This window comes from Bos indicus, chromosome 4, assembly GCF_029378745.1.
Source record: "Bos indicus isolate NIAB-ARS_2022 breed Sahiwal x Tharparkar chromosome 4, NIAB-ARS_B.indTharparkar_mat_pri_1.0, whole genome shotgun sequence".
Classification (NCBI taxonomy): Eukaryota; Metazoa; Chordata; class Mammalia; order Artiodactyla; family Bovidae; genus Bos; species Bos indicus.
This window is the reverse complement of record NC_091763.1, coordinates 37,446,820-37,461,044: the sequence shown is the minus strand read 5'-3', so window position 1 is coordinate 37,461,044 and position 14,225 is coordinate 37,446,820. Positions and strand designations below refer to the sequence as shown.

The following is a 14,225-nucleotide window of genomic DNA, read 5'->3' as shown; positions in this document are numbered from 1 at the left end:
ACAAATGATTTTAATTGCACTAAACTAATTTGCCTTACACTGCTCTGCTCAGTCTGCTTATTAATATTCCCTAAACATTCTGTCATATAAAAAATGCTATTTTCCAAGTAAAATACCTGGATAAAGTGGACTGCAGAGAAGGGAGGTGAGAGAAGAAAATAAGAGAATAGGGGAGAGAGACAAAGAAGAAAATCCTTCAGGGATCCTTAACTTCCTAGGGTTCAACAACTCAACCTATTCTGACAACATGCTATCCTAGCTCCAGGATCAATATTTTAAATAACTATACATGGAAATAAAATAGTTATAATTGAGAAACATTGACTATTTTTTTATGTTTTCTGGCTTCTTAATTCTCTCTTGCTATTTGACTTTGTTTTTCTTCCCAATCATCAAGAAATAAAATTGGAATTGCTCTCTGATTCCTTTTTGTCAGCAACATCTGATAAAATGTTAAGTTATATAAACTCCTGCTGAGTGTCTTCTCACATCAGCCCCACACTTCCTCTCCTTAGCTATTGTGACAACACTCAAATATCCTCGTGATCTCTCACGAAGACTCTTATAGCAGTTCCCTTTAATTTCTCTCTGCCTTTCATCCTGTTCCACTTGAATCAATCCTAAATATTACTAATGACATGTCAATCAAACACTCTGCTCAAACTGCTCGCCGTCTCTATGCTGTTTCTAGAAATAACTACAGAATGCCACTGTCTAGCATTAAAATCCTCCACCAATTTGCCCCAGCTTTATCTTCTGTTGTTTCCCAACCAACTGAACTAATGTCTATGAACCTATTCCCTATGTGCTATCTTTGTGTTTTTAAAACATTTTTCTTGCCTATAACAATTTGTAATTTTCACTCCCTTATATGAAATTTTATCAAGCCTCCAAATAGAGTTTTGATAAACTATTTTATCAAGCCTCCAAATAGGGTCTCACTGTCCTTATTATCATCTGCCACATATTCCTTTTTGGAACATACATATTTTTTTTCAAAATATGTTTTTAATCAGACCTAGTATTTAGATAATTATATGAGAAAAATATTCAACATTATGTATATGAAGGTGAATTACATGGAGTTTCACTTCTACTAATGACACAGTTTGTACTGAACTAATTTCCACAAATAATGTTGATAAGTAAGTAAAAAAAAAACAAAACAATTATTTGAAGGCAATGGAAATCAGTTAAGAGCAGACAAAGATGAGAGTTTTTCATTCAAGAAAATCTCCTGATTAATGTGGGAAGGAATGGATAGAACTCAAGCAGAAAGCTGGAGACCTTCTAGTTTGGAAAGACACAGGACAGAGATTTAAGGTATCGGATCAACTTAAAGGTAGGAAGGTATATCCAGAAACTGAAGGAGGTGCCCTGAAATATGTGAATATACTCTGTCCCAAGTCCTTAGCTGCCACCTGAACTGCATATGGAAGCAGACCATGAAAGCAGTGGCTAGAAACTTGAAAGCAAAGTGTGGTTGTCGATGACTTCAAAGCAGTTTTGAAAGGGAATCCAGCCAAGTAAACTGCTAGAACAGAAATCTTCAAAGGAAACAGAATTCAGAATCAAGAATTAAAGTATACAATCTATTTTATAATGTACAGTGCAAAATAAAAATTACTATACGTGCAAAAAAAAGAAAACATGATTCACAGTCAAGAGAAAAACCAGTCAATGCAGTTCAGTTCAGTTCAGTTCAGTCGCTCAATTGTGTCTGACTCTTTGTGACTCGATTAACTGCAGCATGCCAGGCTTCCTTGTTCATCACCAACTCCCAGAGCCTACCCAAACTCATGTCCATTGAGTCGGTGACGCCATCCAGCCATCTCATCCTCTGTCATCCCCTTCTCCTCCTGCCCTCAATCTTTCCTAGGATCAGAATCTTTTCAAATAAGTCAATTCAAACTCACCTAAAGTAACTCAGATGTTAAAATTAGCACACAGGGATTTGAAAACTGCTGTTAAAATATGTTAAAAAGTTTAAAAGAAAGAGTCATAAAAAAATAAAAATATGTGGGGGAGCACTCAGTCCAGAAATGGAAAATATATAAAATGGAAGTTCTAGAACTGAAAGGTACACTATATATGGATGATTAACGGGGTGGTCTTAAGAGCATACTGGTGATGCTGGAAGAAAGGGTTGAAACTTGAAAATAAATGTAAAGTATTCATCCACTTTTAAAAACAGAGGGAAAAAAGATTAAGAATGAACAGAATCTCAGCAATCTATGGGAGAAGGCCCCAAAGTCAATCTATCTATCTCTATCTATTTATATTCATCTTTCCATAAGTCCCCGAAGAAGAGTGAAGGAATGAGGAAGAGGTATTATTTGGAAAGATGATGGCCGAAAATTTGGTGTAAAATATAAACTCTGTATCCAAAAACACCTTAGTATCCCAAGAAATAAAAATATCAATTTTTTATCAAGTATCCCAAGAAATAAAAATACCCATTTCTCCACTATCACCACCACACACATAGGCACAGTATAGAAAAACTACTGAAAACCAAAGATAAAGAGAAACTGTTGAAAGATAAAGCAATCACAAACAGGGTAATATCAATATGAATGAAAGCTGAACTTACATCAGAAAGAGATTAGGTGACAATGAGGCATTTTTGAGATGCTTAAAGAAACAAACAAAAGAAATACTGTTAACCCAAAGTTCTATACTCACGGAAAATATCTTCCAGAAATAAAGATGAAATAAAGTCATTTTCAGATCAATGAAAACTGAGAGGATTTCTTTCCAATAGATCTGCACCACAAATTGTCTACATTCTGAACTGTATATATGTATACTTATGTGTTTCTGAATATATATGTATATATATACATGTGTGTGTGTGTGTATATATATATATATATATATATATACACACATAAGTATACACAGAAACACATGGCAGAAAGTGAAGAGGAACTCAAAAGCCTCTTGATGAAAGTGAAAGTAGAGAGTGAAAAAGTTGGCTTAAAGCTCAACATTCAGAAAACGAAGATCATGGCATCCGGTCCCACCACTTCATGGGAAATAGATGGGGAAACAGTGGAAACAGTGTCAGACTTTATTTTTCTGGGCTCCAAAATCACTGCAGATGGTGACTGCAGCCATGAAATTAAAAGATGCTTACTCCTTGGAAGGAAAGTTATGACCAACCTAGACAGCATATTCAAAAGCAGAGACATTACTTTGCCAACAAAGGTTCGTCTAGTCAAGGCTATGGTTTTTCCTGTGGTCATGTATGGATGTGAGAGTTGGACTGTGAAGAAGGCTGAGCACCGAAGAATTGATGCTTTTGAACTGTGGTGTTGGAGAAGACTCTTGAGAGTCCCTTGGACTGCAAGGAGATCCAACCAGTCCATTTTGAAGGAGATCAGCCCTGGGTTTTCTTTGGAAGGAATGATGGTAGAGCTGAAACTCCAGTACTTTAGCCATCTCATGTGAAGAGTTAACTCATTGGAAAAGACTCCGATGCTGGGAGGGATTGGGAGCAGGAGGAGAAGGGGACGACAGAGGATGAGATGGCTGGATGGCATCACTGACTCAATGGACGTGAGTCTGAGTGAACTCCGGGAGTTGGTGATGGACAGGGAGGCCTAGCGTGCTGCGATTCATGGGGTCACAGGGAGTCGGACACGACTGAGTGACTGATCTGATCTGATCTGATCTGATACATATATATACATATGCATATGTATATACATATGTATACTTGGTATATTTGTATATATATAAATATTCTGACTTTGCACTAGCCTCCTTGCCTTCTATATCTCTGCCGAAGTTCTCCCTTTTATCACTTGCATTGTTACTCTAAAATAATTTAGTAAATACACTGTGATGTGTTTGTGTATGCTATTTAACTTTAATCTACAACTAGAGGTGGTTTCTTAACATTTAAAATATGTTAATCAAAAATCCTGCCTAGAAGGATGCTTACCAGCTGAAGTGCCCCAATCAGGGGTACTTTCTAGAGGCACTTAAGAGTTAGCACTTCAGATACTGCTAATTATGTGTACACATGAGTGTTAACTAGTATCAGGAATATCAGAAATAATTTTTCAGGAATACCAGTGAAATGAATGTTGTTCTTCATACGTGGTAGCTGAAAATACTTTACAGTCACTGCTGCCTTTTCATAAATATACAAGAGTCAAGGGGTTAGCAGATGTAAATTATTACATATAGAATGGATAAACAAGGTCCTACTGTATGGCACAGGGAACTATATTCAATATCCTGTGATAAATCATATGGAAAAGAGTATTTTAAAAAAGGGGGTGTCTATATGTGTATAACTGAGTCACTGTGCCATACAGCAGAGATTGGCCTAACACTGTAAAAGAATTAGAATTTTTAAGAAAAGAGAGAGAGAGTCTAGCTGCTTAACTATAGATCATCCATAGCTCTGTTTTATCTGTGTCCCATCTTGATGTAGGATTCTGCCTTCTGATTACAAGGAAAGGTAACAGATCCTGACATCAGAACATCGTTTAGCATGTTTCTCAGTGAAACTGCGATCTAAAGTGCTTGACATGGGCCTAAATAAACGAGAGTTGGTAGTTTACCCAGTTTGTTGAAACCGGTTATATGACTGATCATCAAGCCTGCTACTTGATATATGCAGGTAGCAGAATTCAGTTGGGATTTGCTTAAATAATACCATATCACCTAGTGGTGGGGGTCTTGGGGAAGACATGGATAGCTCTTATCAACTATCATTTATCTCAAGTCAGTTTGCAATCTGTTCCCCACCTCACCTCCACCTCCCCACCTCACCTGGCCAAGAAAAGGAGTTATTATAGGATCAACAAGCCTGTGCATGTCTTTTAAAAGATACTGTATGTAGCAATTTTGTTTATATAAATTTATTTACACATACACGTGTGTGTGTGTATATATATATGTTCATATATATATATATATATATATATACACACATTCATTCTACTCTGGTGCTTATACCAATACAAATCATATAAGAACACAATAGAGAACACAGTTTGATATTAAGAAATATTTTTAAGTGGACAAATTAAGTAAATGAAATTCTTCAGTGAAGGAATGCATAAAGAATTAACTGGTTCACAGATTTCGTAACTGACAAGAAATCTTTGCCTCTCACTCAAGCAAATTAATTCAGAATATCACAAATGCTCTTCTCTTTTATCCAAAGAAATGCCATAACCTTTCTTTTAAAACAAAGTTATTTTAAGCATTACTTTTGATAATTCATTCAGAGCAATGAATGAAACTGTCATACCTCCAAATGGTATCCAACTCTGATGAAGGCACAGAGTGGGTCAAACGCTCCTGTCCCGCAGGTCAGTAGATGTGTTCTGTTATAGTGATGCAAAACCCGAACATAATTTGCACATTCACTCTAAAAACCGGGAGAAAAAGAAGGAATCGGTTAGTGTAATAAAAATGTTTTGCTTCTGTTTTGACTGTCGTTTTTCCTAACCCTAGACATCTCATGTATAAGCCTCCCTTGGTTAGGGAAGGCAAAGGGGGCAGATGAAAAGAGGGCAACGACCAGCAGAAGAGTCAGGGAGACGGATATAGCGAGGTATCATTACAATCAATAATGGGAGTGCATCATTATGAGGTATTCGAGTACACAATTGAGTATTTTTTTAAAAAAAGCACTGGTCAGAAGTGTTTTCAGGTGTAGATTTCCAAGGCAATGTTTCACTAGGCAATTAAATTATTATCAAGACTGTTATTTTTTAAAGTACATATAAATCAACATTAAGTCGGAAGACCAATCAGTAGAAGTAGTTTCATTACCCTCAAGGAAACATATGCAGACTTCAGGGCACAAAGAGTTCTGATGTTTGGAAAGTTAAGTCCTGTATTTTCAAACTCATAGATTCATATAAAGGACTTTCAGAGAATTTTCAAATAAACAGATGGAAACTAACTGGTAAAAGTAACATTTTATACCTATTACTGTAAGATTACAGTCCTGGGATCAGCAAACTTTTTCTATAAAGAACCGGAGAGTAAATATATTTAGTTTGATGGGCCATCTGGTCTCTGTTGCAACTACTTAACTTCTGCAGCTATAGCATAAAAGCAGCCATTGTCAACAGAAAAATAAATGGATATGGATATGTTCCAAGAAAACTTCATTTATGGCAGGTCACATTTGGCCTCAGATCTCTAGTTTGTCTAAAATGGGATTCAACTGTAAGCTTATCAGAAAACAGAATCTCAGTTTTGCACATCGATATAGTCCACAGTTAATCAAACTCAGTACCTAATACACAGCCCACACTCAACAAAGTTTTAATAGATCAATCACTAGGTAAGTATGCTAAATGAAAAAATGTTCTAAAACTATTTCAAACCAACTTAACTAAATTTTGGCGAATAGCTTGTTGACAAATTAATCCCAGGGACAGAGGGGCCTGGTGGGCTGCCGTCTCTGGGGTTGCACAGAGTCGGACACGACTGAAGCGACTTAGCAGCAGCAGCAGTGCATTTAAATTATGAGAGAAATACCAAACCCTTTTATTGCTAAATATTACCTTGACATTAGTAGATGCAATAGTCAGTAAAAAATATTTTATAAAGACAGATTTTGATTTTTAAAGTCTCTCATGTAACAGTATTGGGATGAAAAAAGCCAACAGAACCATCATACCATACATGACTGAGATTATAGCATTCCCTTGGGAAGAACAAGTAATGCACTAATGAACAGATTATTTGGGGTACTAAGATTTATTTCTTTAATTTCCCATTAACATAGCATCCTAGTCTATGGATGACCCATATAGTTAGGAAAATCTAACATTCTATTTTCATCTTGCTGTAAGCACATGCTTCTCATCTCCTGAAATGGGTGCATCCTGAGGGGTCAATGAGACCATATTCTGGCTCTGCTGGGTTTAGACTGACACAGCCTCTGAATGTGTTCAGTTAGTCAGCAACACGCCACAGACTGAGGAAGCAAGGAAGACTCATTCCTTGACTATTACCCAGTTGCTACAAAAGAATGAGGTGTGGGTAGAATGTGTGTTAATTTTTCACATGTTTTTGCTTTTTCTTCTTACAGTAAAAGAACAAATTAACTTTCTAAAGAAGATGTGCATACTTCTTCCAAAGTTCTCCTTTAACTTCTTCATTTGTTTCTAATTCACTAATCAAAGTGAAACAAAATCTCACAAAGGTGCTTAGTTTATCTTTAAGATACTACCTGAAATTATTTTTCTCTCTAATACATAGGAAATAAATATTACTATAAGAATGTATAAATCTGAATTGATTAAAATATAGTAAGATATAATAAGAGAAAATAAAACCAAGATCTAGATGGCACCTTGGTTCCCTACACTAACTCCACAATGAAAATAAGTTTTAAGTAATTATGTACACATAGACAATATACATGTATATATCAAATATGTGTGTATGTATATGTGTGTGTTTGTGCTAAGTTGCTTCATTCATATCCAACTGTTTGTAATTCTATGGACTGTAGCCCACTGGGCTCCTCTGTCTATGGGATTATCCAGGAAGAATATTGGAGTGGCTTGCCATGCCCTTCTTCCAGGGGATCTTCTGAACCCAAGGATTGAACCCACGTCTCTTATATCTGCTGCATTGGCAGGTGGGTTTTTCACCACTAGTGCCACCTGGGAAGCCCCATGTGTGTGTGTGGTGTGTGTGTGTGTGTGTGTGTGTGTGTTTTGTTGTTCAGTCTCAAAGTCATGTCCATCTCTTTGCAACCCATAAAACTGCAACATTCCAGGCTTCCCTGTCTTTCACTATCTCCCAGAGGTTGCTCAAACTCATGTCCATTGAGTAGGTGATGCCATCCAACCATCTGATCCTCTGTCCCATTCCTTCTCCTCCTGCACTCAGTCTTTCCCAGCATCAGGGTTTTTTCCACTGAGTTGCCTCTTTGCTTCAGGTGGCCAAAGTTTGGAGCTTCAGCTTCAGCCTCAGTTCTTCCAATGAATATTCAGGGTTGATTTCCTTTAGGATTGACTGGTTGGATCTCTTTGCTGTCTAAGGGAATCTCAAGAGTCTTCTCCAGCACCACAGTTCAAAAGCATCAATTCTTTGGCACTCAGCCTTCTTTATGATCCAACTCTCACATCTGTACATGAGTACTGGAAAAACCATAGCTTTGCTAGTTGAACCTTTGTTGGCAAAGTGATGTCTCTGGTATTTAATATGCTATCTAGGTTTGTCATAGCTTTTCTTCCAAGGAGCAAGTGTCTTTTAATTGTATGGCTGCAGTCACCATCCATAGTGATTCTGGAGCCCGCAAAAATAAAATCTGTCACTGTTTCCCTTTTTTCCTCATCTATTTGCCCTGAAGTAATGGGACCAGATGCCATGATCTTCATTTTTTGAATGTTGAGTTTTAAGCCAGCTTTTTCACTCTTCTCTTCCAACTTTTGTATGTGTGTATATATAATATATATGTATATATCTAGATATATGTATTTATTCCTTACATGAATTGTATATATGCTTTTTAGGAACAATTAACAGGTTAGAGATTCAGTCCTTTGTCACTGACCAGGACTACAATTAATGATATGTTTAGTTTACAATGAATGATACTTACGGCATCATTTCCTTTCATTATGCATTCTTCTGTTTTTAGTGCTGTACTTGGCCAGTGTATCTGAAATAAAACATAATGCACTATTATGCAAACACATATAAAAATAAACTACACTGAACACCCATTTCATTTTTTCTGTAAGTCAATACTTTATATTTTATTTTATTTTTTTTTTTGCTTCTATTTCTTTCTTTGAGAAGATCAAGAGGTTTATCACTTAACTCAGATATTATGGAGCCAAATAGGCCTTAATACATGAGAGATATTGGGGACTTATAAAAGTGGTGACAAGAGCATTGAATTATGATGATCTTGTTATGATTAAATTTATTATCATAAGAGGTAATACTACATGGTTTCAACTATAGGAATACAACATTACCTTGGTATTGTTATTACTGTATCAGGCCCCCTAAGTTTCTTACGAACAATATTCAGCATCATGTGGTCATTTGCTTTCACAGTGCAGTATATAAACTTTTAAATACTTTGGCCACCTGATGCAAAGAGCTGACTCATTGAAAAAAACCCTGAAGCTGGGAAAGACTGAGGGCAGGAGGAGAAGGGGGGCGGGTGGAAGATGACAAGTTTAGATGGCATCACCAACACAATGGACATGAATTTGAGCAAACCCCAAGAGATAATGAAGGACAGGGAGGCCTGGCGTGCTGCAGTCCATGGGGTCGCAAAGAGTTGGACACAACTTAGTGACTGAACAACAACAAACAGAAACACATGAGCACTTTTGGTTATGTTGCAACATAAAAAAGAAAGACAAAGAACAAGTGATACCAAAGAAAGCCAGTTAAAAGCCAAAAGCACACATAGAAAAGCCTAGAATCAGTGCTCTTCATTATATCATAGACCTGTCGATGGAGCATATATGCTTCAGGAACAATATCACATTAACGTAACAACAAAGTCAGGTTCAATTGCAGCCTTGCATCAGCCTGAAGAGGGTCCTTAACACCATTACAGAATAAGGATGCTGGAAGTGAAACTGTTGAATTTATAAACTTTATTGATCCTTTTTTGGAAAAAATTCAGACACTGAATGATAGGTTTTCTCAGATGACTTCTAAAATAAATTCTAATTTGAGATTCAATTTGGTTTTGGAATTATAGTTTTACTATGGATGCATAAATCATTCAAAAGGATATGCTAGAATGTATGTGTGTACATGTGTAAACACAAGCTCAAAATACAAATTAATTTTAGGATTACTCATCACTGGAAAGATAATTTTCTTATTAATATGAGTAAATCAGAGAATATCTCACCCGTCAATCATAATGATTAACATTCTTAAGATCTTTAATTTACAAGAAGCAAGGCTTTTCTTCTTATAATATTTACACCCCTTTTTATTTACTTTTCATCATTATATAAAATGAGACTTATTTAAACTATATTTCTACAATTTCAAAGTGTTTGATAACCAATTCTTTGGGAAAAATACCAAAGTTCAGCTTTTCAATGTTGAAACAGACAAGAGAATAACCTCAATTTACTACCTCATTCTCCTCAATCATTGGTTTTATGTGGATTATTTCTGGGACTATTTGAACACATTGTTTTGGGTGGGTGGCAATTCTCTAGAGGATTCCTATATTTTGTTGACTAATTTTGTTTTCAGCTATCTTTTCAAACAGCCTTGGAAGATAGAGATAGATCCTCCCTCCAGGGCAAATAGATTTTTTTCTTGATCAGGATAATAAAGATAATGTCTCCCTCTGGGCAAAGGCTGGACAGGTTTGCTAGAAGACTCCTTTTAAGGCTGAGAGTATTCTGAGCTGGAAGTTGGTAAATTGGGTGCAAGATATATTCACTGTGTGTACAACATCTCCTTAGGCTGCTTGGCTCTGTGGGACTTGAGGAGGAAAAGACAACTGATGGAAACATGAGGCTCATACAGTCTGCGGTACTGGGAGTGACTAGGCCAGGTGCCTCCTGTCTTTTGCCAGCATCAATGAAACTATGACAGGTTGACTTGTCTAAAAGCAAGGTAAAATTCACAGTTCTTGACACAAACAAAAAATAATATATTCCTTGGTGGTGAAGACAATACATGGTTCTTCTAGGATTGCCAGAATGTGTTATTTCTAGCAGCAAACCCAATCGTGACGACTGCTCTGCTGCTGCTAAGTCGCTTCAGTTGTGTCCAACTCTGTGCGACCCCACAGACGGCAGCCCACCAGGCTCCCCCGTCCCTGGGATTCTCCAGGCAAGAACATTGGAGTGGGTTGCCATTTCCTTCTCCAATGCATGAAAGTGAAAAGAGAAAGTGAAGTCGCTCAGTCGTGTCCGACTCTTAGCGACCCCATGGACTGCAGCCCACCAGGCTCCTCTGTCCATGGGATTTTCCAGGCAAGAGTACTGGAGTGGGATGCCAATAATGAAATCATTACTTCAGGCACATCTTCAATGATGTTCCCAGATAACTTTTACATGATGGCAAGTAAAAATTTACATATTTTACAAGATGGCATTTGTCCCTCCTTTAATGCTCTGAATTGTTTTTCTTACTTTTTCTTCCTATGATTTCACAGTATGTGTTCAATTTTAGCTCTCTCATTAGGCTGTAAGTTACAGAGGGCAAGGCAGTGACTAACTTCTGTAGCCCTAAAATGCCTACCTGACACAGGGTCTTTAATGCCATCACTGCTTATTCATTGGCTACTGACAGATTTGTGTCAGTCAACATTTCTTTATCACATTCTTCAAAAAGTTAATTCACTAAAGGATCCTACAATACAGTTTGAGAGAGAGATTCACTGACATGAAAAGGCTACAATCAGTGTCAAGTAAATGAGACAAGCAGCACTTTTCAGTTTAATCAGGGAGGAAATCCTACAGAATTTAGTGAGTGTGAAAGACTGGCAGGATTTCCGAGGGCAGAGAAAATGGTCTTAACCAGATCACTCTGGGTTCACAAAGGGAAAGAAGTAGAAGATTAAGTTATGAACACTTAACCACTGAAGTCCAACACATCGGAACTCCCCTAAGGAATAATATACTTGAGTTTTGCTTTTATTGTTGTTTATACTTTAGTTTCCTTTGGTTTGTTTTTTTTTAACACAATTTAACAGGCTCAGGACTGTATTCAAATGTCCACTCAGGTGAGAAAAGACAAGAGAATGATCTCACTGGAAATCAGAAGTTATTTTAAAGCCATTATGTACAGATGTTCTGCCAAGACAGTAAGGGAAATGATTTTCTTCATTTGTTTTGGCAGTTAGGATGCCTTTTGGTTCTGCTCCAAAGTATAGCATCAACAAAAAGTCATAAAATTAAGCTATCTGTTCTGCATAAAGCATTTTTAAAGGCAGTTAAACAACAGGGTGTAATGACATTTCCAAATTCTCTGCACCAAGAAAGGTACAAAAAGCAAAAGGTTAAATACACATGATTTCATCACAATATTCCTACTATATAATTTAATTGTTCTAATGCATTTTAACAGGCCATTTACTATTCTTGTATAGCTCAAACGGGAAAAATAAAATAAAAATTCAATTACAAAGTATTCTTTTCTGGACTCCCTATTGAACCTCCTAATTATACCAGGATTAAGAATTTAACTATTCTATTGTTACATGATGTTAGAACACTCAGAGATTTTGGAGAGCAAAAACAAATGAACAAAAAAGTAATAATTTAACTGTCTAAAAAACATTATTTCCTTTTTTTATTGAAAAAGATTAAATAAAATGATATAGTAAATGTAAATCTCCCTTGGAATATATTTAAGTGACTAAGACACTATTATAACTTTGTCTAATAATCTCTTCCTAATTCTATTATTCTAATGAAAAATATTGTTTATATTTTAGTTTTTATTTCTATATTTTACATCTATATATAGTACCAGTGCCCATCAACACATATTTTAATTAAAGGTCCTACAAAGGTCATTAAAATCAAGAAAATATGTTTTGAATATAACACATTAAAAGAGACTTAATGGTTTATAAATGGTAGTTTTAACCTGTCACACTTCCCTCTTACTGTTTATCCTTTTATAATTAGTTATAATGACTGTCATTATTCAAATACTTTATAACCAGAATTATAATCTTCTGCATTACAGATGAAATTTGTTCTTGAAATGTTGATAATCAAAAGCTTTTGAATTAGAACACTATTATTATAACACAAACATTTCTGGCCTGGTAAAACTCTGATGTTGGGAGAGATTGAAGCCAAAAGGAGAAGGGGGCAGCAGAGCATGAGATGGTTAGATAGCATCACTGACCCAATGGACATGAATTTGAGCAAGCTCCGGGAGATAGCAGAGGATAGAGGAGCCTGGTGTGCTGCCATCCACGGGGTCACAAAGAATTAGACATAATTTAGTGACTGAACAACAAATGGCCTTTTTAATGGATGAAATCTACTAAATTGCTATCATTAATGTGAAACACCATTTGCCATTTTATACGCAAATTATATTCTAATGCCTTTCTCACACTTAAAAAAAATGAAGTTCTAAAATGGAAGAATTTTTTTCACCTTTCATTCAATAAACTTGAGTGAGAAAAGTATAAATATTTTTACAAATAGAAGTGACTAAACTTTATTTATAGATATCCAAATTAAGTAGTGCAACTTTAGCTTTAAATAATAGTGGTAAGAATACTTTTAGAAGAAAAAAAAAGGTGAAATTTAGAAACAGAAAAGCCATGGGTAAAAGTTAAAGCAAAAATTTATTACTAAATATGGAATATCCGATGAAGTCCTCCCTGGTGCCTCAGATGGTAAAGAATCTGCCTGTAATGCGGGAGACCTGGGTTCAATCCCTGGGTTGGGAAGATCCCCTGGAGGAGGGCATGGCAATCCATTCCATTCTTCTCTAGAGAATCCCCATGGACAGAGGAGCCTGGTGGGCTACAGTCCATGGGGTCTCAAAGAGTGGGACACGAAGGAGCAACTAAGCACAGCACATGAAGTCCTATAAAATACAGCTTAAATAAATCAACATTTCCACTTTTGATTTCTTTATGAAATGAAAAAAGAAAAGAAAATGAAATGAAAAAAAATTTTTATATGTCAAACTATATAGTATTGCTATGTCCCCAAGAATAACTTTATTTTTCAGGAAGACTTGGTAATTCTCAAATGTGCACAGATTGCAAGAGGCTATATCAACAGAACAGACAAGCTAGTCCCTGTGCTGTCTTTGAATACCAGAGCCTCCTTGGACTCTCAACTTTGCCATAAATTAACAAAGGGGAAACAGTTCCTTGATCTTGTCATTGGTTTTCCTCCGCTTCTGTCACCAACAACTGTTTCACTAGTCTATTAACCATCACTAAAGGAAACACTGGAGAAGGCAATGGCAACCCACTCCAGTACTCTTGCCTAGAAAATCCCATGGACGGAGGAACCTGGTGGGCTGCAGTCCATGGGGTCGCTAGGAGTCGGACATAACTGAGTGACTTCACTTTCATTCATTGGAGAAGGAAATGGCAATGCAGTCCAGTGGTCTTGCCTGGAGAATCCCAGGGACGGGGGAGCCTGGTGGGCTGCCGTCTATGGGGTCACACAGAGTCGGACACGACTGAAGTGACTTCGCAGCAAAGGAAACACTAGTGATGCAAAGGCAGTAAGAACCATGAGGAAAGAAAC

At 36.6% G+C, this 14,225-nt stretch overlaps 1 protein-coding gene across 1 annotated transcript in view; it reads right to left on the bottom strand.

The window, feature by feature from the left end:
* Positions 1-14,225, bottom strand: part of SEMA3E (semaphorin 3E) — a 273,570-nt gene that overhangs the window by 105,076 nt on the left and 154,269 nt on the right. The window contains exons 3-4 of the mRNA XM_019958591.2: positions 8,597-8,656; positions 5,273-5,392 (exon numbers count right to left, since the gene is read on the bottom strand). Of these exons, the coding sequence (XP_019814150.1) occupies positions 5,273-5,392; positions 8,597-8,656 (180 nt within the window). The remainder of the gene's footprint in view (positions 1-5,272; positions 5,393-8,596; positions 8,657-14,225) is intronic.